The sequence below is a fragment of the Streptopelia decaocto genome (genome assembly GCF_964273445.1).
Source record: "Streptopelia decaocto genome assembly, chromosome: 2".
Classification (NCBI taxonomy): domain Eukaryota; kingdom Metazoa; phylum Chordata; class Aves; order Columbiformes; family Columbidae; genus Streptopelia; species Streptopelia decaocto.
This window is the reverse complement of record NC_138655.1, coordinates 163,651,231-163,677,669: the sequence shown is the minus strand read 5'-3', so window position 1 is coordinate 163,677,669 and position 26,439 is coordinate 163,651,231. Positions and strand designations below refer to the sequence as shown.

The 26,439-nt window shown below is 68.7% G+C and overlaps 3 protein-coding genes across 6 annotated transcripts in view; 2 read left to right on the top strand and 1 right to left on the bottom strand.

Moving 5' to 3' along the window:
* Positions 1-11,990, top strand: part of LOC309435897 (SCO-spondin-like) — a gene marked incomplete at both ends in the record, with an annotated part of 32,793 nt that extends 20,803 nt beyond the window's left edge. Inside the window, 31 exons of the mRNA XM_082044638.1 lie at positions 36-202; positions 718-875; positions 956-1,176; positions 1,384-1,425; positions 1,539-1,712; positions 1,788-1,997; positions 2,225-2,392; positions 2,567-2,698; positions 2,912-3,152; positions 3,629-3,781; positions 3,856-3,902; positions 4,066-4,242; positions 4,800-4,930; positions 5,134-5,258; positions 5,344-5,390; positions 5,598-5,894; positions 5,977-6,138; positions 6,236-6,352; positions 6,558-6,696; positions 6,798-7,000; positions 7,066-7,233; positions 7,356-7,483; positions 7,653-7,798; positions 7,918-7,964; positions 8,035-8,199; positions 8,365-8,573; positions 8,660-8,755; positions 8,993-9,053; positions 9,185-9,315; positions 9,420-9,570; positions 11,779-11,990. Coding sequence (XP_081900764.1) covers positions 36-202; positions 718-875; positions 956-1,176; positions 1,384-1,425; positions 1,539-1,712; positions 1,788-1,997; positions 2,225-2,392; positions 2,567-2,698; positions 2,912-3,152; positions 3,629-3,781; positions 3,856-3,902; positions 4,066-4,242; positions 4,800-4,930; positions 5,134-5,258; positions 5,344-5,390; positions 5,598-5,894; positions 5,977-6,138; positions 6,236-6,352; positions 6,558-6,696; positions 6,798-7,000; positions 7,066-7,233; positions 7,356-7,483; positions 7,653-7,798; positions 7,918-7,964; positions 8,035-8,199; positions 8,365-8,573; positions 8,660-8,755; positions 8,993-9,053; positions 9,185-9,315; positions 9,420-9,570; positions 11,779-11,990 — 4,625 coding nt within the window. The remainder of the gene's footprint in view (positions 1-35; positions 203-717; positions 876-955; positions 1,177-1,383; positions 1,426-1,538; positions 1,713-1,787; positions 1,998-2,224; positions 2,393-2,566; positions 2,699-2,911; positions 3,153-3,628; positions 3,782-3,855; positions 3,903-4,065; positions 4,243-4,799; positions 4,931-5,133; positions 5,259-5,343; positions 5,391-5,597; positions 5,895-5,976; positions 6,139-6,235; positions 6,353-6,557; positions 6,697-6,797; positions 7,001-7,065; positions 7,234-7,355; positions 7,484-7,652; positions 7,799-7,917; positions 7,965-8,034; positions 8,200-8,364; positions 8,574-8,659; positions 8,756-8,992; positions 9,054-9,184; positions 9,316-9,419; positions 9,571-11,778) is intronic.
* Positions 11,991-12,101: 111 nt separating this feature from the next.
* On the top strand, positions 12,102-26,395 carry ZNF467 (zinc finger protein 467). 4 transcript variants are annotated; one of them, XM_082046414.1, is made up of 7 exons: positions 12,102-12,196; positions 12,679-12,805; positions 13,060-13,167; positions 23,768-24,490; positions 24,718-24,798; positions 24,956-25,054; positions 25,281-26,395. In XM_082046414.1, exons 1-7 carry the CDS (start codon positions 12,161-12,163, stop codon positions 26,168-26,170), a joined length of 2,064 nt encoding a protein of 687 aa, XP_081902540.1. In that variant the 5' UTR covers positions 12,102-12,160; the 3' UTR covers positions 26,171-26,395. The 4 variants fall into 4 exon arrangements, with proteins under 4 accessions (XP_081902540.1, XP_081902543.1, XP_081902542.1 ...); XM_082046417.1 differs by lacking the exon at positions 24,718-24,798; XM_082046416.1 differs by lacking the exons at positions 12,102-12,196; positions 12,679-12,805; positions 13,060-13,167 and adding exons at positions 22,606-23,125; positions 23,410-23,517 and having other exon boundaries at positions 23,771-24,490.
* On the bottom strand, positions 18,061-20,992 carry LOC309436771 (uncharacterized protein; the record flags this gene model as incomplete). The annotated part of the gene is made up of 4 exons (XM_082046254.1): positions 20,456-20,992; positions 20,137-20,263; positions 19,750-19,857; positions 18,061-19,499 (listed from the first exon to the last, which is right to left on the bottom strand). Exons 2-4 carry the CDS (start codon positions 20,261-20,263, stop codon positions 18,061-18,063), a joined length of 1,674 nt encoding a protein of 557 aa, XP_081902380.1. The 5' UTR covers positions 20,456-20,992.
* Positions 26,396-26,439: the final 44 nt, after the last annotated feature.

The following is a 26,439-nucleotide window of genomic DNA, read 5'->3' as shown; positions in this document are numbered from 1 at the left end:
CCAGCGCTGCGGTGCTGAGCCCGGTGCTGGCGCAGAGGCGGGCTGCCCGGCGGGACGGCTGTACCGCGAGTGCCAGCGCGGCGAGGGCTGCCCCTACAGCTGTGCCCAGCTGGCCGGCCAGGTGGGCTGCGTCTGGGGGGGCTGCCAGGAGGGCTGCCACTGCCCCCCCGGCACCTACCTGCACCACGGTGCCTGCCTCTCGGTGAGCCCCCGCACCCCGAGGTGCTGCTCCCCCAATCCAGCCCCCCCTCTGTGAGGAGAGCCCCGGGTGCTGCCTTCTCCTGCGCTGGGCTGGGGGGGTGCTCGTCCCTGCTCACCTCGGGGAGCCCAGATGGGAGGCTCCCAGAGTGCTGGGTGTTCCTTGGGGCAGTGGGTGCTGCTTGGGATGGTGGGAGCTCTGTGGGACAGTGGGTGGTTCTCTGGGTAGTGGGGACTCCCTGGGTGCTCCCCAGGGAGATGGGGGTCCTTGGGATGGTGGGTGGTCCCCAGGATGTTGGGTGCTCCGCGGATCCATGGGTGCTCCCCGGGGAGATGGGTGGTCCTTGGGATGGTGGGTGGTCCCCAGGATGTTGGGTGCTCCCCGGGTCCATGGCTGCTCCCCAGCGTAATGGGGGCTCCATGGAGCCGTGGGTGCTCTCCAGGGTGGTGGGGGTTCCCCAAGGTGGTGGGTGGTCCCTGGGGCGATGGGTGCTCCCTGGGACTTTGGGTGCAATGCAGGAGTGTCCCTGCGTGCTGACGGCGGAGCTCCTGCGGGAGCTGCAGAACGGTTCTGCCACCCCCCCGGCCCCCCCTGGTCTGGGCACCCACAGTCCCCCACTCGTGCCGGGCCAGGAGCTGCCCCCGGGCAGCACCATCCTCTTGGGCTGCACCAACTGGTGAGTGCCCGGCACCTGCTGCCTGTCCCTGTGACCCAACCCCTGCCCCACGGCCCCTCCCTGACGCCGCCCCCCCGCAGCACCTGCCTGCACGGCCGCCTGCGCTGCTCGGAGCCGGGGTGCCGGCGGGACGGGGGGTTCGGGCCCTGGGGCCCCTGGAGCCCCTGCTCCCCCAGCTGCGGGGGGCGAGGGCTGACGATCCGCCAGCGCGGCTGCACCGCCCCCCCGCCCGCCAACGGGGGCCAGGACTGTGTGGGACCCCGCACCGACAGCAAGTACTGCCAGAGCCCCGACTGCCCCGGTGGGTCACAGTCCTGTCCCTGTCCCTTCTGCTGTGGGTCACAGTGCTGTCCCCATGCCCTCTGCTGTGGGTCACAGCCTCCTCCTCGTCCCCTCTGTCCCACGGGGTCGTGGGTCCCACCGCCCCAGCCCGGCGGGGCTGGATCCTCCCCAGACGTGGAAGTCGGGAGGGTAGGGGGGTGTCACCATGCTTGATCTCCCTCCACAGTCGTGACCGTCCCCACACCGGAGCCCAGCCCCACTGTCCCAGGTGAGGGCTGTGCAGGGAGGGGGACACCCCCTTGGGACCCCCGACTCGGAGGGATACAGGATTTCGGGGGGACTCATGCTCTTGGTTCACGGGGGGCCTTCATCCCGGCGCAGGTGCCGAGGAAGAGGAGGGTTTCGGCCCCTGGTCCCCCTGGACCCCCTGCTCCAAGACCTGCACCCTCCCCGAAGCGCCGGCCACCAAGAGCCGCAGCCGCTCCTGCCGCGGGGCCGGGGGCTGCCGGGGGGAGAGCGCCCAGCAGTGGGTCTGCAACCTGCCCCACTGCGCAGGTGGGGCTGGGGGGACCCCCTGCCCGCGCTGGGGGCTCTGCCAGGCTGTGGGTGCCATCCCCGCTGTCCCCACAGCTGTCCCCCCCTGCCCGGACGGGCGCTGCGCTGGCCAGGACTGCTGGTGGACGCCGTGGGGGCCGTGGGGCGGCTGCTCCCGCAGCTGCGGGGGGGGGCAGCAGCTCCGCCTGCGCGCCTACAGCCCCCCCGGGCCGGGGGGCCAATGGTGCCCCGACATCCTCAGCGCCAACAGCCAGAGCCGCGTCTGCAACCTCCAGGCCTGCAAGGGTGGGGGGCCGGGAGGGGCAGCATGGGGGGGTTGGGGGGGCTAACTGGGGGGTGGGGGACCTAGGGAGGGCAGCGGGGGGGGCTGGGGACAGCATGGGGGGCCCAGGGGAGCTGTTTGGGGGGCTTGAGGAGGGGAGCTTGGGGGGCTGGCTGGGGGTCAGTGGGGGGAACTCGGGAGGGCGGTCTGGGCAGAGCCCCCCGTTTGATGCCCTCTCGGCACATGGCAGTGGACGGCGCCTGGTCAGCCTGGAGCCCCTGGTCGCGATGTGATCGGACGTGCGGGGGGGGGCGCTCCATCCGCAGCCGCTCCTGCACCCGCCCCCCCCCGAAAAACGGGGGGCAGCGCTGCCCCGGCGAGAGGCACCACCTGCGCCTCTGCAACCCCCAGCCCTGCGGTACGGCACGGGGGCGGGGGGCACAGGGGGCACGGGGGGCTTGGGGGACCTGGGAGGGCACGGGGGGCAGCAGGGGGGGACCTGGGCGACCTGGGAAGGCACGGAGGGCTTAGGGGCCACGGAGCGCTGCAGGGGGATCGGGGTGACCGGGCCGCTGGTGGCCGTGCTTTGCAGGGAGGGGCTGCCCGCCCGGCATGGCGCTGGTGGCCTGTGCCAACCGCTGCCCGCGGCACTGCCGGGACCTGCAGGAGGGTCTGGCCTGCGGGCAGGACGAGCGCTGCCAGCCCGGCTGCCGCTGCCCCAACGGTGAGTCCTGCCTGTGCCTGCAGCCCCTCTGACCCCCCCGAATGGCGGGGTGCTGGGGGGGTCAGGTGTGCCCCCCGGGCAGAGCTGGGGGTGCCTGTGTGTTCTGCCGGAGCAGATGTGTGTGCATGTGTGCACACCCGTGCACACGCACACATGTGCCTCGGGGTGGTCCCTGTCCCACACCCTGTCACCAAACCCGCCCCGTCCCCACAGGCACCCTGGAGCAGGACGGCGGCTGCGTGCCCCCCACCCACTGCGAGTGCACAGACGCGGAGGGGCGCAGCTGGGTGCCCGGGAGCCGTCACCACGACGGCTGCGAGACCTGCACCTGCAGCGGGGGCCGCCTGCACTGCACCCGCCAGGGCTGCCCCCCGGCCCCCTGCAGCTGGAGCCGCTGGAGCCCCTGGGCACCCTGCGGGGTCACCTGCGGGGACGGGCAGCAGACCCGCTTCAGGTGACATGGCACCTGGGGGGCTGCGCGGGGGACACGGCACCCAGGGGACATACATGGTACCCCGGGGACACAGGGTGGCTGCAGGGAGGGATATGGCACCCAGGGACAGGCTACGAGGGGGACGTGGCACTTGGGGGGACACACACAGCACCCAGGGACAGGCTGGGGGGGGGGCGGGAGGGGGGGACAGAGCACCCAGGGAACACGGCACCCAGGGGACACACATGGCACTCAGGGGACTTACAGAGCACCCAAGGGACACAGCACCCATGAGGGGCTGCAGGACGGGATACAGCACCCAGGGACAGGCTGGGGGCGAAACACACAGCACCCAGGGAACATGGCACCCGGGAGGGGACACACAACACCCAGGGGACACAGCACTCAGGGGACATGGCACCCAGGGATGAGCTGCGGTGGGTGCCAGCCAGACCCCTGCCCTCCCAGCCCCCCGTGTCCCTCCGTGTCCCCCCCAGGACCCCCAGCCCGGACTCAGGGGACGGAGAGTGCGCGGGGCCGCAGGAGCAGAGCCGGGGCTGCACGGGGGGGCCCTGCCCGCCCCTCTGCCTGCAGGCGGGCAGCGAGAGGCGCCTGGGGGACAGCTGGCTGCAGGGCGAGTGCCGCCGATGGTCAGTGCCGGGGGCAGGGGAGCCGGGAGCCCAGCTGCACCCGCAAACCCACCCACCCTGTGCCCCTCCCGCAGCACCTGCACCCCCGAGGGCACCCAGTGCCAGGACATCCCCTGTGACAGTGAGTACCCACTCGCGTCCCCCCGCCATGGCACCCACCCCGCGAAGACTGACGCAAATCCCCTGGGACCCCCAAACCTCGTGGATGGGCCCGGGTCAGGACGGAGGGGACCCCGGGCACCGCTCCATGTCACGGCGGTGATTTTGGTGTGCTGTGTCCCCAGAGTCGGGCGGCTGCGCCTGGGGCCCCTGGAGCCCCTGCTCCCGCTCCTGCGGCACCGGCCTGGCCGCCCGGGAGGCTGCCTGCCCCTGCGCGCCCCCCGGCTCCCCCGGTGCCGCCTGCAACCACAGCCACAGCCCGCACCGGGAGCTGGGGGCCTGTTACCTGCGCCCCTGCCCAGGTAGGGGGCCGGGATGGCCAGGCTGGGGGATCAGTGGGGTCCCTGCCGCCGTCACCCCGTCCCCTGCCTGCCCGCAGCCGCCTGTCCCTGGAGCCCCTGGAGCCCCTGGAGCCGCTGCTCCTGCCAGGCCCCGCGGCAGCACCGGCACCGGCACCGGCAGGGGCCCGCCGGCTGCGCCGGGCTCGACGTGCAGAGCCGCCCTTGCAACACCTCGAGGTGCTCTGGTGAGCGACAGGGCTGCAGCGGCCCCGCTGCCTGCACCCTGCCCGTCCCCTGCGCCCCGCTCCCTGCACCCTGCCTGTTTCCTGCGCCCGGCTGCCTGCACCCTGCCCGTCCCCTGCGCCCCGCTGCCTGCACCCCGCCCGTCCCCTGCGCCCCGCTGCCTACAACCTGCGCGTCCTGTACGTGAGCTACTTCCTGCCCTGTCCTTGCACACCTGGGATCTCCCTGCCCGCCCCTGCTTGTCTCCTGTGCTGCCTGTCCCCTCCCCGTCCCAGGCGCTGCCTGGGGTGCCCCTGCCCGTGTCGGGGCTCCTGCCTGATCCGTCTCCCCCGCAGAGACCAGCTGCGTCCCCCCCTTCCAGTACCAGCCCTGCGGCGCCCCCTGCGAGCGGCTCTGCTCCAGCCTGCAGCACCCCGAGCTCTGCCCGCAGCCGCCTCCCTGCCTGCCCGGCTGCACCTGCCCGCAGGCAAGAGTGGGCAGGGGGGCGCAGGAGCACTGGGGAGGGGCTCCAGAGGGGGCCTCCCTGGGGGTGGGATGGGGACGGGGACAGTCCCACCGGGGGCGGGGGCAAGACCTGGGTGCTACCGTCCAGCTGGCACTGCAGAGGCAGGGGGGTGGGGGTGCAGGGGGGGCACCTGCCAACCCCACCATGGTCCCCTGTCCTGGCAGGGGCTGCTGGAGCAGGCCGGGGGCTGCGTGCCCCCCGCGCAGTGCGGCTGCCTGCACCCCGGCGGGCCGGGCGGCCCCCAGCCCCTGGCTGCTGGCGACACGGTGCTCCTGGGCTGCAAGGAGTGGTGAGCGGGGCCGGGGGGGCAGCCCCACACGAGGGGGGGGGGGCCACACCGGGGCGGTGGGTGCTCACCCACTGTTCTCCTCCAGCGTGTGCCAGAACGGGACCCTGCGGTGCAGCAGCGAGGGCTGCCAGGGTGAGTGCGGAACCCCCGCACCGCGGAGCCCCCGCGCTCGGCAGCAGCTCCCCAGCCTGGCCCCAGCCCCCCTGGCCCTTCTCTCTGCTCAGGGCCCCCCCCGCGGGGCGGGCACCTCTCTGCCCACTGCCCGCCCCACGCGGGTGGGGGCTGCCCCCTCCCCGTCCCCCCGGCTGCGGGTTCCCCAGAGGCTCTATGTCCCGCCAGGGCTGCTGCCGCTGAGCCCCTGGTCGGAGTGGTCACCCTGTGGCCCCTGCCTGCCCCTGCCCGCGCTCGGCCCTGCCGCCCTCGCCCAGCTGCTGGCCCCGCCGGCGGAGGGGACACCAGCAGAGGGAACGCTGGCGAGGGGGACACCGGCGGGGGTCCCAGCCCTGGCCGCGGTGCAGCATCGCTACCGAACCTGCCTGGACCCCCAGACCGGGCTGCCCTGGGCCGGCGACAAGGCCGCCTGCTCAGCCCAACTGCGGCAGGACCGGCTCTGCCCGGAGCTCCACGTCTGCCAAGGTACCGGGGGGCTGCAGGGTGCCGTGGACACCGGGACGGGACGGGGGTGCCCCGCGGGGCAGGTGACGCCCGTGTCCCGCAGACCCCTGCCTCTGGAGCCCCTGGGGGCCCTGGGGGCCCTGCCGGGACCCCTGCAGCGGGGGCTTCCGCCTGCGGCAGCGCCAGCCCCAGCAGCCGGCGGGCAGCCGGCGGTGCCGCGGTGCCCGCTCCCAGACCGAGAGCTGCAACACCGACGTCTGCCCAGGTAACTCCCACCCGGCACCCCCGCGTCCCTGTGCACCGTGGAGGGGGCGCGGTGGGTGCCGTGTCCCTGTGCACTCTGACACCCGCCCCGCGCCCAGGGGAGACGTGCGGGGAGCGGGGCCGGGTCTTCACCGCGTCCTGCGCCGACGGCTGCCCCCGCGCCTGCGCCGACCTCTGGCCCCACGTCCAGTGTCTGCAGGGGCCCTGCAAGCCGGGTACGTGCCCCGCGCCGCTGCATCTCCCACCATGTAGGACAGCCCCCTGCCCCACACCCCATCGCAGCCGTGACGTTCCCTGCCCCACAGCTCCGGCTGCACCTTGGCACATGGGTGCACCCACACCCTGTCCCGCCGCCCACCGGCGGCTCAGGACCACGCGCAGCACCCATGGGTGCAGACCTGCTCCTCTCTGCCCCCGCAGGGTGCCGCTGCCCCCCGGGGCAGCTGCTGCAGGACGGGGCGTGCGTGCCCGTTGCCGAATGCCGCTGCGGGCTGCCCGCTGCCAACAGCAGCCGGGAGCTCCGGCCGGGACAGGCGGCCGAGCTGGACTGTCACAACTGGTGGGTGCCGTGGGGAGGACGCGGTGGCAGGACAGGGACAGCCGCGCCCCGTGGCACAGCCCGGGGGTGGGATGCTGATGCCACCGTCCCTCCTGGTGCAGCACCTGCGAGAACGGGACCTTCGCGTGCCCAGCCCTGGCGTGTCCCTCCTACGGACCCTGGTCGCCGTGGGGACCCTGCTCCCGCAGCTGCGGCGGCGGTAACACGACCCGGCACCGTGGCTGCCGGGAGAGCGCCGGCGGGGTGCCCTGCGGTGCTGCCGGCACGGAGGAGACGGCTGAGTGCAACCCAGAGCCCTGCCCTGGTGAGTGCCACCGCGGCGGGACGGCGGGACGGTGACACGGTGCTGAGCCCGCGCTGCCCCCGCAGCCAGCTGCCGGCTGAGCCCCTGGTCCCCGTGGAGCCCCTGCAGTGCCAGCTGCGGCGGGGGCACCTCCGAGCGGCGCCGGGAGCTGCTGCCGGGGCCCCGGGAGGAGCCGTGTCCCCTCCAGCCGCTGCTGCTGCATCGCGTCTGCAACGCCCGCAATTGCTCACCGGGTAGGGGGGGGTCTCAGCCGGGCTGGGGTTGGCCTTTGGGGTGCCAGGGAGCTGCAGCTTTGCCGGCTGTGCCGCAGGACGGGGGGGCTCCGTGCTGCAGTCGCCCCCTCCTCACCCCGCAGAGTGCCCCAGCGGGCAGGTTTACGGGGACTGTGCCAACGCCTGTCCCCGTGTCTGCGCCCACCTCCACCTGGGGACACAGTGTCTGCTGGAGACATGCCAGCCCGGCTGCGCCTGCCCGCTCGGCCAGGTATGGCTGGGCTCCCCGAGCCCCCCCTGCAGCCCCCGGGGATCCCACTGCCACCCAGGGGACAGCACTGCAACCCACCACCTTGGGGGTCCCACTGCCACCCACCACCCGGGGATCCCACTGCCACCCAGGGAGGGGAGATTCCTGGTCACCGCCGGGTGCCCCACAGGTTCTGCAGGATGGGGTCTGTGTCCCCCCCGAGTTGTGCCGCTGCCGGCTTCCCCCCACTCTGCCTGGGGCCCGCAACCTCTCGCAGGCACAGCAGCTGCAGGAACACGCCCCGGGCAGCCGCCTCCAGCACCGCTGCAACACCTGGTGGGTGCCGCAGCCCCTGGCGACACCCCGCGGCGGGTCACCCCTTGCGGGTGGCTGAGCCGGGGTGCTGGGGGCTCAGCGGGGGCTGGCTGGGCTCTGACCCCCCCTTCTCTCCGCAGCGTCTGCATCCGCGGCGCCTTCAACTGCTCCCAAGACGACTGTGATGGTGAGAGATTCTCGTCCCTGTCCCGTGGTCTCCACACCGCAGCCACCAGTTCTCACCCCGTCCCCCACAGTGGACTGCCTCTGGTCCCCGTGGTCCCCCTGGTCCCCCTGCTCGGTGACATGCGGGGTGGGCGAGCGGCTCTCCCACCGGCGCCCGCTCCGGCAGCGCCTCTATGAGGCGGCAGAGTGCCTGGGCCCCCCCACCCGCCGGACCCCATGCAGCCTCCCCGACTGCCGTGAGTCCCCCGCAGTCCCTCAAGCCCGGGAGCTGGCAAGGGAGGGGACAGAACTGTCACCTGCAGGGTGCTAGCCCAGGGCGGAGGCAACGATCCTTGCCTCCTGCACCGCGGTGCTGCCAGTGCCGGTGATGGTGACAGTGCCGTGTCCTGTGCCACGTGCAGCCTGTCCCACGGGCGAGCGCTGGCAGGAACCCAGCACAGCGGTCAGCTGCGAGCAGAGCTGCCGGGACATCTCCAGAGAGCTGCCGCGCAACTGCAGCGCGTCCCTGTCCCCCGGCTGCGCCTGCCAGCCCGGCCGCTACCGCAACAGCACCGGCCACTGCGTCCCAGCCGCGCTCTGCGAGTGCTGGCACCGGGGGCAGCTGCACCAGGTGAGCGGCGCCAGGGGGTGCCCCTTGTGCTGGGGGGTGTCCCGTTGCACCCCCGCCGGGCTGAGCCGTGTCTCCCCGTCGGCCAGGCTGGCAGCGAGTGGCAGGAGGAGTGTGAGACGTGCCGCTGCATGGACGGGCAGGCTGCCTGCACCGCCGGCTGCGCCCCCCTCACCTGCCCCGAGGTGCGGGGGGCTCGGGGTTGGGGGCGCTTGGGGCGGGGGGGGGGGGAGGGAGGGAGCGCGTATGAGGAGGGCACACTGGTGAGCAGGGGACATTTGTGGGGAGGGGACACTTGTGGGAGGGATCTCTTGGGGGGGCACTCGTAGGGAGGGGCACCTGTGGGCAGGGGGCGTGTGCGGGCTGGGGTTCCGTGGGCAGGGGACACATGTGGGCGGGGAATGAGGGCACCGTCTCGGCAGGGCGCGGTGAAGGTTCGGGAGCCGGGCAGCTGCTGCCCCGTCTGCCGGGAGGAGTGGCCGGGTAAGGTCCCCGCGGCCCGTGGCGGGGCTGGGCACCCTCGGGACCCGCGGCCTCGGCCCCGCGCTGCTGGGGAGGCGTCGGGGCAGCGCGGGCAGCGCGGGCAGCACCAGCACCGTGTCCTCCCGTTGCAGAGGAGCCGTCGTCCATGTGCCGGCGCCTCACCGAGCTGCGCACCATCGCCAAGGGGCCCTGCGCCCTGCCCGCCGTCGAGGTCAGCTACTGCGCCGGCCGCTGCCGCTCCCGCACCAGCGTCACCCCCGAGGTCAGCACCGGGGGGCTCGGCCGGGCTCTGCCCGGGGCTGGGGGGCAGCAGCGGGGGGGCTGCCCGGTGTCGCCCCCCCCAGCAGCCGCGCGTCCCTCGGGCAGGAGCCGTACCTGCAGAGCCTCTGCGAGTGCTGCAGCTACCGCCTGGACCCCGCGCGCCCCGTCCGCGTCCTGCAGCTGCCCTGCCCCGGCGGGCGGGCCGAGCCCGTGGTGCTGCCCGTCATCCACAGCTGCCAGTGCAGCAGCTGCCAGGGTGAGCGGGGGGGCCGAGGTGGGGCAGGACCGCCCAGGGCCGCAAGGTCCCGAGTCCCTCTCACCCCCTCTCCTGCAGGCGGGGATTTCTCCCGGCGCTGAGCATCCCCCGGCCGGACGCTCCCCCCAACCCCAGCGGCGGCCCCGCCGGCATGCTCCGGTTCTCTGGGCCCTGTCCCGATCTGCAATAAACCTGCGGGAGCAGCCCCCGTGTCCGGCCGCGGGAGGGGCTGGGAGGGGACCGGGTGGTGGGGAAACCTTGGGAGGGACCAGAGATACTCCGGGGGTGACCGAGAAGGACTGGGAGAGGACCGAAGGGGACGGGGGCGGGACGGGACGGGGCGGGGGGACACCAGAAGGGACCGGGGAGGGCTTGCGCGGACCGGGGCGAGCCGGGGACAACCTGGGAGGGACCGGGAAGGGCTCATGGTGGGGAGCGGGAGGGATGGGAAAGGGCTCGGGGTGGACCGGGAAGAGCTCGAGGGAGACCAGGAGGGATCGGGAAGGAGTTGCTGCTGGAGCCCCCCGCCCCCACCGCAGCCCCCAAACACCCACCTGGCCCAGGTCTCTGGTGCCCCCGCCACACCCCGGGGAGGTCTGGTACAACCCAGACTGAGCGGGACTCGCTGCTCCATTTCGCTTCAGCGCTGCAGGAACGGGGACGGTGCTGCCAGGGCTTTAGCACGGAGCTCTAGGGAACAGAAATCCAAAAGCAACGGAAATGCAGCAGCTTCTGTCCGTCCCTCTGTCCCTCCGCAGCGTTTCCCAGCAGCGCAGGGCAGGCTCTGGGCTGGGGCCGCGTCTCCTGCGCTCCCTGCAGCTTCGCTCGGGCCGAGGGGCCTTGGGCTGGGCCAGCTCCAGCCTCTGCAACAGCTGTGCACATCTGCATGGACAGCACGGGCTTCCCCAGGGCTTCCCCAGCCCCCGCGCACACGGGGATGCTGGTGTCCGTTCTACAACCGGCTCTGAGATCTCCCCCGGCACCCCCCACGCAAACCTGCCCACAGCGGCCATGCCAAGCGAGAGGTGCTGACACGGGCAGTCTGCGGGGACATGGGACACGAGAGGTGGGCGCGTGCTGGGGAGCCACAGGGACGGGCTCTCTGAACAACCCGGAGACACTGACTCCAAAGCGTGACAAGGCTGAGAGGCTCCGAGACAGAGACATCAGGAACGCCATGGGGGTGTAGGAAACGACTGTCTTGCCAATAGAACAGGCCCAGGCAGAACCGCTCAGCAAAGCAGAGTGTCTTAATGATTTTGCTAAAGCGGGTGTTCAACCTAACGGTAAGCACACACTGACCAGGGCAAAAAGCGGCTGTTGATATTCCCCAATCCCAGCCGCAAGTTCCCTCCCCTGCTCCCCATGGGCTGGGTACAGGGTTGGCACATTACGCAATGCTTCCCCATCTCCTGCCTCAGTTTACCTGTCTCACCACTCGGGTTCTAACGACCCTCAACTGCTGAGTCAGGGTGCCTGTGGCATTCAGAGTTAATCCATCCCTCCTCCCATCTGGTGGGACAGGACACCTGTGAGTAGCAAAACCATCTCCACACGGGCAGTTACTCAGAGCTCACAGCAGCTCCCCCAGGCCGTCACATTCACGAACAAAGCGGCTGCTCGCAGCCGAATCGCACACAGAGGGAAAGGTCTGCACGGGACCCCCCGCCCCCAGCGCTGATGGGGCTTCAGCTGCTGTTCCGCTGCCCTGGGGGGCTCCTAACAGGAGTTCTTGGCCCGGCTGCAGCTCAGGCCGTTCCCTCCCGTGGACTCTGCAGCAAAGCGCCGCTGCTTTGGCTGGGGGGGCCGAGCGCAGCCGCCCCAGGAGCGGAACAGCCCGCGGTGCGGGGCGAGCGCTGCCCAGCGGGACCGAGCGCCGCCCTGTGGCACCGACGCTGTTTGCGGCCCAAAGCCAAAGCGCAGCCCCAGCCCAGCTGGGCCGGAGCCTTGAGCTGCATCCCAGCCGGGAGCGGGACATCAGCCTGTCCTGGGCTGGGCTGGGCCAGAGGGAATGGCCGGCAAGCCGGTCGGGGCCCTCCTGCTCGGCACAGACAAAGCACCCGTGGCATTGCTTTTGTCAGGGACCTGCGGGCACCTGGCGGGTGACGCAGAGGATGGGGAAGGCGCTGTGTGCCCGTGCTGCTTTAGGCTGGACGGAACCCATTCTCCTTTCAGTGAACGCTCCTTTCAGTCACGTTTCTTCCTCAGAACCGCCCGTTCTGAACTTGGCCACGTTTCGTCAGGCAGCGTCTCTCCCGGAACGGATCACGCTCGGTGTTCAGAGCTGCTCCGAAGGCACCGGCAGGAACGCTGTGCAGAAAGGGCGCTGCTTTTCCCTCTCCCGCCGGAACGCGAGGGCGCTGCTCAGCTGCCGCTGTTCCCCAGGGAGAGGGCGGAAAAGGGCCGCGCCCGCGGGGTGAGCGGACAGCACAGGGGAGCCCCGAGTGGCCAGTGAGTGTCCCACGCCACGCACGGCACACTCAGTATAAAGCTGCGGAGGCGCGGGGCCGCGCTCTCTTTGCTGGCGGCCGGTGTCCCCAGCGGCCTCTGGCCGTTGTTCGCCCTGCGCTCCCGATCCGCGCGTCGGGGAATGCGGTCCGGGAGCTGCCGGCGGCTGCGCTGGAGCGTGAGCGCTGCGACCCCCGGGGCTGAGGCTGCGGTGCGGCCGGAGCGGGCTCGGGGCGGTGAGTGTCGGCCGGGGGGGTCCCGCGCTTGTCCCGTTCTTGTCCCGTTCTTGTCCCGTTCTTGTCCCGTTCTTGTCCCGTTCTTGTCCCGTTCGTGTCCCGTTCTTGTCCCGTTCGTGTCCCGTTCGTGTCCCCGCGGCAGCGCTGCCGTGTCTCTGCTCCCTTGGCGGCGGGGGCTGAACCGCGGCAGAGCCCGCTGAGGAGCGGGAGCCCGCCGGCCCCGGGGAGCAGAGCGAGGCCCCCGGGGGAGCCCGTTGGCGCGGGCGCCAGCTCGGGGCTGTCCCCAAGCTGCGGCGCTGGCGCTGGGGCGGCGAGGAGAGAGGGGGGCGAGCGGGGAGAGCCCCGCCGTGCTCGTGGCGCTGCCGGGGCCGGGCCAGGCAGCGCCCCCCAGTCCTGCCTGAGCCGGGGGTGCTTGTGGCTGCAGATGGCGGTGACGTTCGAGGACGTGGCCCTCTACTTCTCCCCCGAGGAGTGGGCAGAGCTGGCGGGCTGGCAGCGGCGGCTCTACCGGGAGGTGATGCTGGACAACTACGAGCTGGTGGCCTCGCTGGGTGAGGACTCTCTCTGGCGCCGTGGGGCTGGGCTGGAGCTGGAATTGAGCTCTTTAGCTGAGCCGGAGCCCTCGGAAGGGCAAATGCAGCTGTTGCGGTTGCTGCCCGAGCGCTGGGGTGGCGGTTGCGCTGGCAGGTTTGGCCCTGCCAGGCAGCGTCCTGGAGAGCGGCCCTGGGAGAGGGGACGGGATGGGATGGGACGGAGTATTTGAGTGTCAGTGCGGGAGAGGGGGCTTCTGTGTGTGCCCGCACAGGCTGGGCCGCCGTCAAGCCCGAGCTCATCTGCAAGCTGGAGCGAGAAGAGGCGCCGTGCGTGCCAGACCCCCCCGGGGTGCGGCGGGGGCAGCAGAGCCCTGGGCCAGGTGGGTATTTGGGGCTGCGGTGGGGGTGGGGGGTTCCAGCAGCAGCGTCCCCTTGGCCCCAGCTGCTCGGTGCCCGGTGCTGCCCGGTGAGGTCTGTGTGCCGTGCCGCGGTGCAGGGAGCTGCTGCCCCGTCAGCTGTGTCCTGCAGCCAGGAAGGGTGGGGGCTGGCGGGTGCCTGTGCCATTGCCCATGGGGAGGGGTCCCACGGGCCTGTCCCGGCCCCAGCACTGACCCGGCCTCTCCTCCCCAGCAGCTGATGATGTGCAGGCGCAGCAGGAGGCCGAGTCTGTCCCTGAGCAGGTTCCGGCCCCCGCTGCCCTGTTCCCGGGCGTGCCCACACCGGGCAGGAGGCGGCCGGGGGGTTCAACCCGCAGGCGGGCAGGTGGGAGGAAGGGGCGCCTCTCAAGGCACCCCCGTCATCACCCCCTCCCATCCCCCCGGCCACCGGAGAAGCCCCAGCCCACGTGCCCCAAGTGCAAGAAGAGCTTCAAGCACCGGGCAGCGCTGGCCGTGCACACGCGGAGCCACCGGGGCGAGCGGCCCTTCAGCTGCACCGACTGCGGCAAGAGCTTCGCTGCCAAGTGGGTGCTGCTGATCCACCAGCGCCTGCACACTGGGGAGAAGCCCTTTCCCTGCAGCCACTGTGGCAAGAGCTTCAGGGAGAAGAGGAAACTCATCATCCACCAGCGCATCCACACCGGGGAGCGCCCCTTTGCTTGTGCCCACTGCCCCAAGGCCTTCAGGAGCAAGAGGAAACTCACCAACCACCAGTGTGTCCACACCAAGGAGAAGCCCTTCACCTGCACTGAGTGCGGCAAGAGCTTCAGCCGGAAGAGCAGCCTCATGTCCCACCAACGCACCCACACTGGGGAGAAACCGTTCACCTGCACTGAGTGCGGCAAGAGCTTCAGATGGAAGAGCAACCTCATCTCCCACCAGAGCATCCACACTGGGGAGAAACCCTTCACCTGCACTGAGTGTGGCAAGAGCTTCAGGCAGAAGGACAAGCTGGTCGGTCACCAGCTCATCCACAGTGGGGAGAAGCCCTTTGCCTGCAGCCACTGTGGCAAGAGCTTCAGGGAGAAGAAGAAACTCATCACCCACCAGCGCATCCACACTGAGGAGCGCCCCTTTGCTTGTGCCCACTGCCCCAAGGCCTTCAGGAGCAAGAGGATCCTCACCAACCACCAGTGTGTCCACACTGGAGAGAAGCCCTTCACCTGCACTGAGTGCGGCAAGAGCTTCAGCCGGAAGGACAACCTCATCTCCCACCAACGCACCCACACTGGGGAGAAACCCTTCACCTGCACTGAGTGTGGCAAGAGCTTCAGCCAGAAGGGCAAGCTGGTTGGTCACCAGCGCATCCACACCAGGGAGAAGCCCTTTGCGTGCACTGAGTGTGGCAAGAGTTTCAGTCATAAGAGCAACCTGAAGAAGCACCAGCGCATCCACAGCCGTGAGAAACCTTTGCCTGCCCCGAGTGGCACTCAGGGGCCAGGCTGACAAGGGGCACTGCTGTGGGTGTTGAGCACAGGCCCCCTGGCCAGGAGGAGGAGGCTGAGGAGGCTGGAAGTGGCCTCATGATCACATGCCCTGGTTCTGTGGGAATTGGTACTAATTGGTACTAATGAAACATTACTAAGCCGTGTACCCACTGCCTATTAATTGTTAGAACCTTTGTCTTCTTTACCCTTTGGGTCCCTGGTCTGTGTGTGAATCGTTCTTAATCAAATCAATCTGTACAATTGTTCTGTGCAGTAATTATTAAGGTGAAACTTGCCATGAAACTTAATAACTTTGTTGTACCGCTGTTAAACTCTATTAAATTCCTTTGATTTCCTTGAGCTCTATCCAATGATTGTTTTATCTCCACCAAACACGTTGCTGCTTCTCTCTTTGGAATGATGTGCCTTCACTCACCTCCTCCTTCCCCGTTCTTGTGCCTCTCCAGTCTCCTCGCTGAAGAATCCTGGATTGGTGTGAACATTGCTCAGCAGCACCCAGAACATTCACCTGTTATCAGCACTCTGGTGATACTAAACCCAAAATACAGCCCTGTCCCAGCTGCTGGGAGGAGAATGAACTCTGTCCCAGCCAAGCCAGCAGTTCTGTTTCCCCATTCCCCCACCCCGCAGAGCCTTCAGCCGCTTGTCTTGCTGATTGCAGCGCGTTTCACAGCCATGGGCAGCCTGTGCAATAGTGCCCGTGGGCAAGTCCGCCCCTGGGTCACGAGCCCATCCTGTGTGGCATCCCTTCCTTGGTGGCCTGAGCACCATGGGCCACTGGGCTACAAGTAACTCACCCTTGTGTTGCCAGAGACACAGCTGAGCCACTTCAGTCTCAGCAGCCCCATGCACCTGCTGGGTGATGTTCCTCAGTGGCCACCTCTGGGTCCAGGAGCAGCTGTGGATGCACTTTCCACCCTGCAGCACTATCTGGCCGCGCTGCAGCAGCCCGGGGGGTTTGTCCCTGCGCTGCCCGTTGCTCCGATCCATCCAGCAACCCCAGTTGTCCCTTTCCGGCCCTGCTGGAGGTGGAGCCGCTCTGGTCCAGCTCTGTCACGGTCCGTTCGGCGATGGACTCGTGATGGTTCTTTGACCTTTATCTCAGAGCGCAAAGCTAAGGCAACCAAAACGCCAAGGGGTTATAATTCAATCCAGCAGTGTTACTTTATTAGTTTGCCCGTAAAGCGGCACGTGATAGACAGAGTAAGAAAAAGAAAGGGGAAAGAAATGGGGAAAAGTCAAGGTAAAGAGAAATGAGGTTGCGTTTCTCACCATCCAGTTGCAAAGGCGTCCCTCTGGTCTCCGGTCCCGCGCAGTCCGGCCGCTCCTCCGGCGTGGTTCGGGATCCTCTGGCGGGAAGATCTTCCACGGTGTCCATTCTGGAGTCACCTTTTATGCTTCTTCACCCCCCTCGCTCCCATTGTTTTCACAGCCCAGGCTCGCACTGCGCAGGCTCCAAAGATCCACGCTTTCTTTTGCCAACGCTCACGTGCCCAGCACTCAGGGTCTTTCTCTGGTCCGTTGGGTGAGCTCAGGCCCCTTGGCGAGCTGCTGGCCATGCTCCTTTCGCTGGCCATTGTTTGGGGGAGCAGGTGGGGACACGTGTGACTGAGGCTGCAGGTGAGAACACATCTTCTGGACGCAGCTCTTGTCCCTGGGCCGAAGAGACCCTCATGACAACAGCTTTCAGGAGGGGGGGCTGGTTTGGCTGGAGAAGCAGGCAAAGTGCACACAACAGCCATTGTTGGCAGGAGCCCCCCCGATCGGAGAAACAGTGCAACACAATGCTGCTCCTCGGGCCTCTCTCCAAGTCAGTGTCCATCTGTTCTTTTGGGCTCAGCTTCGGTTCTCTAAGTTCTTGATGGCGATGGCCAGGCAAATACTGCTCCATCTTCAGACCCACTCTCACAAGCTCTCGGTATTCGCTGCTCACTCTTGTAAACGGGGATCACAAGTCCCCTCATGAGGATCAAGAGGAAGATCGGCCCTCCTGCTGTGTCGCTGCCGCCGCTGGAGCGGGAGCAGCGGCTCTGGCAGAGCCCCAGCGCCGGCTGCGCTCGCGTTCCTGCGCCTCCAGCGCCGAGGAGAGTTTTCATGCCGCTTCCCGTGTCCTCCCCCTGGTCACACAAGTAAAACCACAGGGTCACCCATGCTGCGAACCCACTGTGTTCTCTCTGGAGCAGAGGAACACCCGCGGTCAGTAGCTGAGATACTGGTACGTACGGTGGGGAGTTGGACCCATCCTCTCTGAGGTGCTGGAAGTTCTGGGCAGTTTCTCCACAGCTGAGACGAATGAGGAAGAAAGTTTTTCTTCATATTCCAAGAGCGGCCCAGCAAATTCATCCAGTGCTGGTCCCTCAACGTCTTTCCCGGTCGGCACTGCCAGCGAGTTGGCGTGCGACGACGTGCGTCCCTTACGAACTACACTATGGGAGACGTGCACCGGACTTCATCTGGTGTCTGATAGTTCAGGTCGCCACAAATCACCTCCAGCACGGCTGATTCCCTCAGGTTCTGGACACCTCTGTGCACAGGGTCCCTGTGCCTGGTGACACAGAACATCTTCCTTCAGGGACAGCCTCCATCCCACCGACAGGAGCCGCCTCCAGCGCCTGAGGCCTCGTGCCCCTTTGCCCATGGCTTTGGCGATGCCCCTGTCCTGGAAAGGGATCCCAGCTGCTCGGCTTCCCCGCCCTCCCATTGCAGCTCCTGGCCCTGCTCTCCCAGCACCGGAGCAGCCGGGTGACAATGTGCTCGCCCGCACGACGGCTGACACCGCTCCGCGTGTCTCGCAGCTCCCTGGGGACGGGATCCAGTGGTTACCGCCTCCTCTTCCTCTTCTCACGATGCTCCTGCTTTTAGATCACCCCTTACCAAGCGAGGTGACGTTCACTTGCAAGTATTTTCCTGTTTTGCAGGACTCAGGTGAAGCTCCAGAGGCGCCCACTGGCCCAGTGCTCGCCCAGAGCCCCCGGCACACTCTGCCGCCCATAACTGTCCAGCACGCGGCAGAGCTGCAGCCGATGTCTTTAAACAGTCGTTTGACCCTAAACAGGACCAGAGGCACATCCAGGAGACACAGCGCGGTGGTTGGAACGCGCCAGGGATGGCTCCCAAGCTCTGGAGATGACAGCGATGCTGAGCACAACTACCGGATTACTCTCAGGACGAGTAATATTATCAAATCACATTCTGTCATATTCCCACTTTAAATCCAAAACACAGCGCTATACCAGCTACTAGGAAAAAAATAAATTAACTCTATCCAGGCAAAACAGGAGACCCCCCCAGCCACCGCGGCCCCTCGGGGCAGCCTCGGGGCGCTGGGCTGCGGAGGCGCCGCAGGCCGGGGGCGCCGCGGGGGCGCTGCTGACCCAGCCCCATCTCCTCACCCCAAAAACGCTTCTGGAGGCCGCTGCACTGGAAGCGCTTCTCCCCCCCCTGCCCCCCCTGCCGGGGATGGCCCCCCCGGCTCCCGACCGCCGCCCTCCGGCATTGCCCGCGGCTCCTGGCCAATCTGTGGCTGCATCAGCTGCTGCTTCTGGCCGCAGCTCTTGCCGCGCTCCCCACGCTCACAGGGCTTCTCCCCAGCGTGGACCCGCTGGTGGCTCGTGAGGCTCTTCTTGTGCCCGAAGGCCTTGGGGCAGCGGCTGCAGCTGAAGGGTTTCTCCCCGCTGTGGACGCGCTGGTGGCTGATCAGGTTGTTTTTCTGCCGGAAGCGCCGGCCGCAGCGGTCACAGGCAAAGGGCTTCTCCCCGGTGTGCAGGCGCTGGTGGCTCCGCAGGCTCTGCCTCTGGCTGAAGCTCCTGCCGCAGGCGGCGCAGGCGAAGGGGCGCTCCCCGGTGTGGATGCGCTGGTGCTTGAGCACGTGGTCCCTCTCTCTGAAGCGCTGGCCACAGTGGCCACAGGCAAAGGGCTTCTCCCCCGTGTGCACGCGCTGGTGGCTCTGCAGTTGATCCTTGTGGCTGAAGCACTTGCCGCAGTCGGCACAGGCGAAGGGCTTCTCACCCGTGTGGGTGCGCTGGTGTCTGACCAGGTTGAACTTCTGCCGGAAGCGCCGGCCGCAGTGCTCACAGGCAAAGGGCTTCTCCCCGGTGTGCACGCGCTGGTGGCTCCGCAGGTTGTGTTTGTGGCTGAAGCTCCTGCCGCAGTCGGTGCAGGTGAAGGGCCGCTCGCCCACGTGGACGCGCTGGTGCTTCATCAAGTGGTTCTTCTCCCTGAAGCGCTGGCCACAGCGGTCACAAGTGAAAGGCTTCTCGCCCGTGTGCACGCGCTGGTGGCTCCGCAGTTGATTCTTGTGGCTGAAGCTCTTGGCGCAGTCGGGGCAGCTGAACGGCTTCTCACCCGTGTGGACGCGCTGGTGGCTGACCAGGTTGTGCTTCTCCCCAAAGCGCTGCCCGCAGTAGCCACAGCTGAAGGGCTTCTCCCCCGTGTGCCGGCGCCGGTGGCTCGTCAGGTGATGCTTGTGGCCAAAGCACTTGCCACAGTCGGCGCAGGCAAAGGGACGCTCCCCTGTGTGGATGCGCTGGTGGCTCAGCAGTTGATCTTTGCGGATGAAGCTCTTGCCGCAGTCGGTGCAGCTGAAGCGCCGCTCGCCCCCGTGGCTCCGCGTGTGCACGGCCAGCGCTGCCCAGTGCTTGAAGCTCTTGTTGCACTTGGGGCACGTGGTGGAATTCTGCTCCAGTGGCCGGGGTTCCAGGAGGGGCTGCCCTGATGGGCCTCCCTGCATCCCACCCGCTGTGGGCACCCCCGGGAGCAGGGCAGCGGGGGCCGGAACCTGCTCATGGACAGACTCGGCCTCCTGCTGCGCCTGCACATCATCAGCTGCTGGGGAGGAGAGGCCGGGTCAGTGCTGGGGCCGGGACAGGCCCGTGGGACCCCTCCCCATGGGCAATGGCACAGGCACCCGCCAGCCCCCACCCTTCCTGGCTGCAGGACACAGCTGACGGGGCAGCAGCTCCCTGCACCGCGGCACGGCACACAGACCTCACCGGGCAGCACCGGGCACCGAGCAGCTGGGGCCAAGGGGACGCTGCTGCTGGAACCCCCCACCCCCACCGCAGCCCCAAATACCCACCTGGCCCAGGGCTTTGCTGCCCCCGCCGCACCCCGGGGGGGTCTGGCACGCACGGCGCCTCTTCTCGCTCCAGCTTGCAGATGAGCTCGGGCTTGACGGCGGCCCAGCCTGTGCGGGCACACACAGAAGCCCCCTCTCCCGCACTGACACTCAAATACTCCGCCCCATCCCATCCCATCCCATCCCATCCCATCCCATCCCCTCCCCTCTCCCAGGGCCGCTCTCCAGGACGCCGCCTGGCAGGGCCAAACCTGCCATCGCAACCGCCACCCCAGCGCTCGGGCAGCAACCGCAACAGCTGCATTTGCCCTTCCGAGGGCTCCGGCTCAGCTAAAGAGCTCAATTCCAGCTCCAGCCCAGCCCCACGGCGCCAGAGAGAGTCCTCACCCAGCGAGGCCACCAGCTCGTAGTTGTCCAGCATCACCTCCCGGTAGAGCCGCCGCTGCCAGCCCGCCAGCTCTGCCCACTCCTCGGGGGAGAAGTAGAGGGCCACGTCCTCGAACGTCACCGCCATCTGCAGCCACAAGCACCCCCGGCTCAGCGGGCTCTGCCGCGGTTCAGCCCCCGCCGCCAAAGGAGCAGAAAAACGGCAGCGCTGCCGGGGGGACAAGAACGGGACAAGCGCGGGACCCCCCGGCCGACACTCACCGCCCCGAGCCCGCTCCGGCCGCACCGCAGCCTCAGCCCCGGGGGTCGCAGCGCTCACGCTCCAGCGCAGCCGCCGGCAGCTCCCGGACCGGATTCCCCGACGCGCGGATCGGGAGCGCAGGGCGAACAACGGCCAGAGGCCGCTGGGGACACCGGCCGCCAGCAAAGAGAGCGCGGCCCCGCGCCTCCTCAGCTTTATACTGAGTGTGCCGTGCGTGGCGTGGGACACTCACTGGCCACTCGGGGCTCCCCTGTGCTGTCCGCTCCTCCCCGCGGGCGCGGCCCTTTTCCGCCCTCTCCCTGGGGAACAGCGGCAGCTGAGCAGCGCCCTCGCGTTCCGGTGGGAGAGGGAAAAGCAGCGCCCTTTCTGCACAGCGTTCCTGCCGGTGCCTTCGGAGCAGCTCTGAACACCGAGCGTGATCCGTTCCGGGAGAGACGCTGCCTGACGAAACGTGGCCAAGTTCAGAACGGGCGGTTCTGAGGAAGAAACGTAACTGAAAGGAGCGTTCACTGAAAGGAGAACGGGTTCCGTCCAGCCTAAAGCAGCACGGGCACACAGCGCCTTCCCCATCCTCTGCGTCACCCGCCAAGTGCCCGCAGGTCCCTGACAAAAGCAATGCCACGGGTGCTTTGTCTGTGCCGAGCAGGAGGGCCCCGACCGGCTTGCCGGCCATTCCCTCTGGCCCGGCCCAGCCCAGCCCAGGACAGGCTGATGTCCCGCTCCCGGCTGGGATGCAGCTCAAGGCTCCGGCCCAGCTGGGCTGGGGCTGCGCTTTGGCTTTGGGCCGCAAACAGCGTCGGTGCCACAGGGCGGCGCTCGGTCCCGCTGGGCAGCGCTCGCCCCGCACCGCGGGCTGTTCCGCTCCTGGGGCGGCTGCGCTCGGCCCCCCCAGCCAAAGCAGCGGCGCTTTGCTGCAGAGTCCACGGGAGGGAACGGCCTGAGCTGCAGCCGGGCCAAGAACTCCTGTTAGGAGCCCCCCAGGGCAGCGGAACAGCAGCTGAAGCCCCATCAGCGCTGGGTGCGGGGGGTCCCGTGCAGACCTTTCCCTCTGTGTGCGATTCGGCTGCGAGCAGCCGCTTTGTTCGTGAATGTGACGGCCTGGGGGAGCTGCTGTGAGCTCTGAGTAACTGCCCGTGTGGAGATGGTTTTGCTACTCACAGGTGTCCTGTCCCACCAGATGGGAGGAGGGATGGATTAACTCTGAATGCCACAGGCACCCTGACTCAGCAGTTGAGGGTCGTTAGAACCCGAGTGGTGAGACAGGTAAACTGAGGCAGGAGATGGGGAAGCATTGCGTAATGTGCCAACCCTGTACCAGCCAATGGGGAGCAGGGGAGGGAACTTGCGGCTGGGATTGGGGAATATCAACAGCCGCTTTTTGCTCCGGTCAGTGTGTGCTTACCGTTAGGTTGAACACCCGCTTTAGCAAAATCATTAAGAAACTCTGAGCAACGTGCAGCGGTGATAGAACCTGAACTGGCTTCAGAACGGGCACCGAGCCACGTCCTGGACACCAACACCTTGAGCCCGCAGAGCGTGGGCACAGGCCACCCAGCTCCCCCCGCAACGGCCTTGGGGTGCAGCGCGAACAGCCCCACAGCAGCAGCCCCTCTCCTGCCCGGAGACTGTTGTGACAGATCTGAGCCGAAAGTCACGGACGCAGTGACTCCGGGACATTTAGAGGGGTGGCGATGGAGCGAGGGAGCGAGGTCTCTGTGTGTCCGTGCGGTGCAGGAACAGTGGCCGTGGCCGGTCCGCGGTTCAGGATCCCGGTGCTGCAGAGCGTTCCGATCACGGGAGGGAGGCGCTCCCGTTGGGCCACGCGCTGCAGAACGGACCCTCCCGCGTTCTCAGCTTCTCAGAGACGAGTCCGGGCGCGGCTGGATCCCAACTCGGCCCGGCCTTGGCCGGTGGTTCCAGTCTAAGAGACCCAGCGCTGATGGGGGTTCAGCTGCTGTTCGCTGCTGGTTTGGCTGGGGGGCCGAGCGCAGCCGCCCCGGGAGCGGCGGGACCGACCGGAGGGAGGCGGGTCCGGGCCCGAGCAGGACGGCTCGAACAAGGGGCGGGTGATGGGCGGGGCGGGGCCTCAGCCAATGGGAGAGCGCGGTGGGAGGAGCCCCGGCCAGGCCCCGTGAGCCGCCCTGGGCAGAGGGGGCGTGGCTGCGCGGTGACGTCCCGCGGAGTGGAAGAGGCCGGCAGGGGCGGGGCTGAGGCTGCGGTGCGGCCGGAGCGGGCTCGGGGCGGTGAGTGTCGGCCGGGGGGTCCCGTTCGTGTCCCGTTCGTGTCCCGTTCGTGTCCCGTTCTTGTCTTCCTGGCAGCGCTGCCGTGTCTCTGCTCCCTTGGCGGCGGGGGCTGAACCGCGGCAGAGCCCGCTGAGGAGCGGGAGCCCGCCGGCCCCGGGGAGCAGAGCGAGGCCCCCGGGGGAGCCCGTTGGCGCGGGCGCCAGCTCGGGGCTGTCCCCAAGCTGCGGCGCTGGCGCTGGGGCGGCGAGGAGAGAGGGGGGCGAGCGGGGAGAGCCCCGCCGTGCTCGTGGCGCTGCCGGGGCCGGGCCAGGCAGCGCCCCCCAGTCCTGCCTGAGCCGGGGGTGCTTGTGGCTGCAGATGGCGGTGACGTTCGAGGACGTGGCCCTCTACTTCTCCCCCGAGGAGTGGGCAGAGCTGGCGGGCTGGCAGCGGCGGCTCTACCGGGAGGTGATGCTGGACAACTACGAGCTGGTGGCCTCGCTGGGTGAGGACTCTCTCTGGCGCCGTGGGGCTGGGCTGGAGCTGGAATTGAGCTCTTTAGCTGAGCCGGAGCCCTCGGAAGGGCAAATGCAGCTGTGGCGGTTGCTGCCCGAGCGCTGGGGTGGCGGTTGCGATGGCAGGTTTGGCCCTGCCAGGCGGCGTCCTGGAGAGCGGCCCTGGGAGAGGGGATGGGATGGGATGGGATGGGATGGGATGGGATGGGATGGGATGGGACGGAGTATTTGAGTGTCAGTGCGGGAGAGGGGGCTTCTGTGTGTGCCCGCACAGGCTGGGCCGCCGTCAAGCCCGAGCTTATCTGCAAGCTGGAGCGAGAAGAGGCGCCGTGCGTGCCAGACCCCCCCGGGGTGCGGCGGGGGCAGCAGAGCCCTGGGCCAGGTGGGTATTTGGGGCTGCGGTGGGGGTGGGGGGTTCCAGCAGCAGCGTCCCCTTGGCCCCAGCTGCTCGGTGCCCGGTGCTGCCCGGTGAGGTCTGTGTGCCGTGCCGCGGTGCAGGGAGCTGCTGCCCCGTCAGCTGTGTCCTGCAGCCAGGAAGGGTGGGGGCTGGCGGGTGCCTGTGCCATTGCCCATGGGGAGGGGTCCCACGCGCCTGTCCCGGCCCCAGCACTGACCCGGCCTTTACTCCTCAGCAGCTGTCAGCTCTGAGATGCAGAGCGAAGCCGAGGGTATCTCTGAGGAGATACCAGCTCCCACCACCGTGTCCTCTGGGATTCCCAGCTTGGGCAGGACGCCGTTGAGTGGCTTGGTCCACAGCTGGCCGGGCAGCAGCAGCAGTGGCCCATCAGGGCTCCCGCATTTCCATCCCCTCCCAGTCCCCCGGCCACTGGACACAACCCCTTACACCTGCCCTGAGTGCGACAAGAGCTTCACACGCCAGACATCGCTGGCCGTGCACAAGCGGAGCCACACGGGCGAGCGGCCCTTCAGCTGCAGCGACTGCAGCAAGAGCTTCATCCGCAAGGAGCACCTGCTGAGCCACCGGCGCGTGCACACCGGGGAGAAGCCCTTCGTTTGCGACAACTGCGGCCACCTCTTCAAGCAGAAGAACCACCTGGTCAGACACCAGCGCACCCACACCGAGGAGCGGCCCTTCGCCTGCACCCACTGCGGGAAGCGCTTCGTCCACCGGCAGAATCTGCTGAGCCACCTGCGCACCCACAGCGGGGAGCGCAGCTTCACCTGCGCGCACTGTGGGAAGGGCTTCGGCCGCAAGCAGCACCTGCTGAGGCACCAGCACATCCACAGCAGGGAGCGCCCCTTCGCCTGCGCCCGCTGCCCCCAGGCCTTCGGGGACAGGGTGGCCCTCATCACCCACCAGCGCGTCCACGGCGGCGAGGAGCCCTGCGAGTGTGGTGAGTGTGACTGACGTGCGGCTGGAAGCAGAACCAGAAGGGCCACCAGCGGGCGCCACCCTCAGTCCCCAGCCCTGGGGATGGGCAAGGTGGGAGGCAGCGGAGCTGCCCAGCCCCTACAGATGACACGTTTTGGGGTTCTGTGAGAAGGGAGAGAGGGACCCACATGGGGCTCTTGGGGGGCTGCAACTGGGGGGCTCAGCCTGGTCCCATCCCACCCTGCCCAGGTTCCCCTGTGGCCAAGCCAGAGCCGATCCCACTGGCAGAACGGGTGGAGGAGACGGAGGCACTGGGCTGCACCAGCTCAGGTGGGTGCCAAGGCCGTCCTGCATGACCCCCTGCACGTCTCCTGCATGTCCCTCTGCTTGTCCCCTGCTCCCAGGGGTCTCCCACGATCCCCAAAGGGTGACAAGCTGTCCCAGAGCTGGAGAGCAACCCTGACTTTGCCCCCTTTTGTCTTCCCAGGGCAGCTGGTGGTCCCCAAGGTGGAGCCGATTCCCGAGGGCGATGGAGACGAGCCAGGAACTGCGGGGGAGCCGGGGGGCCTGGAGCACAGCTGCTCAGGTGAGTGCACACACCGGCATTGCTGGCACATGGCAAACCCACTGGCTAGCACGGCACAGCCCTGTCCCGCACACAGAGCTCCGGCCACGACTGGCCCGCTGCCGGGCACACTGCGGCTGTGCGGTGATGGTCGTTCCGTCCCTGTGGCCGTGCTGGAACCACCATCCTTGGTGTGGGGTGCACCGGTGCGCCCTGTCTCCACCACCCCGCTGTGTGTGCCCCACAGAGGACTGGCTGGTGAGGGTGGTGAAGGTGGAGGAGGAGTACGAGGAGTTGCCGGCCGGCTCCAGCGCCGAAGACACGCTGGCAGGGCAGCCCCCGGGCGGCAGCTTCCCTCATGCCACCGGCACACCGGCCTGCACGGGCACCGGCACACCAGAGCGGCCGTGCCCGGCGGAGCGGGACTGCGCTGGGCTGCCTGTCATCGCCGCGTCCTGGCCGCCGCGGGGCCAGAGCCTCGCCAGCGCCTGCGAATGCCGCGTCCCCGCACAGCTCAGCCCGCGGCTGCCGGCGGCCAAGGGCGAGTGCCAGCCCTGCCCGGGCTGCGGGACCCCGGGCCCCCCGCGTCCCTTCGCCTGCGCCCAGGACGGGAAGGGCTTCGGGAAGAAGGAGCACCTGGCCCAGCATGCGCAGGTGCGCACGGGTGACTGTCCCCACACCTGCCTCCGGTGCCGCAAGCGCTTCAGCTCTGAGACCGGCCTGGCACGGCACCAGGTGGTGCACAGCGGCCCCTGGCTCTGTGTTTGCACCCACTGCGGCAAGAGCTTCAGCCACAAAACCCAGCTGCTGCGCCACGAGCACACCCACCCTGCCACCAGCACCGCCAGCACCGCCACAGCTGCGTCCCAACAGAACTGGCCTGTCCCCGCCGCCCTCAGCCCCGCCATGCCACAGGCTCAGGGCCGGGATGCGCCGGGGGCCCCGGTTGTTCCCACTGATGCTCGTGTCCTCAGCACCCTCCCCCGGGCTGGGGACCCTTCCTCGGGACTCGCTGCCGGCTCCTGCCTGTGGATCCCAACCCTGCCCGCAGCCCCGTGTGCCAGCGGTGTCCTCCTGCTGCTGGTTGCCCCCAATGTCGTGCTGCTGCCCCCCGGAGCCGCGGCACAGGGCACGTAGAGCAGCTGCCACGGGTGCTGTGGCCGATGGAAAAACCTCAGCTCTGAACTGCTTTTATAAACCAGCCCCACGCTCCGCGCCGGGGCTGGCACGGGGTCAGTCAGCGGTGCGGGGGAGCCCCGTGCTCTCTGGCAGGGAGGCTCTCCCTGTGCGGTGCTGCCTGGGGGCTGCGGGGCACAGGGGCACCCGCGCCCCGGGCGCTGCTGCGCTAGGAACGAACTGAAACTGCCAATAAACTGACTTTTGTCAATTTTCCCTGAGGGTCTCGG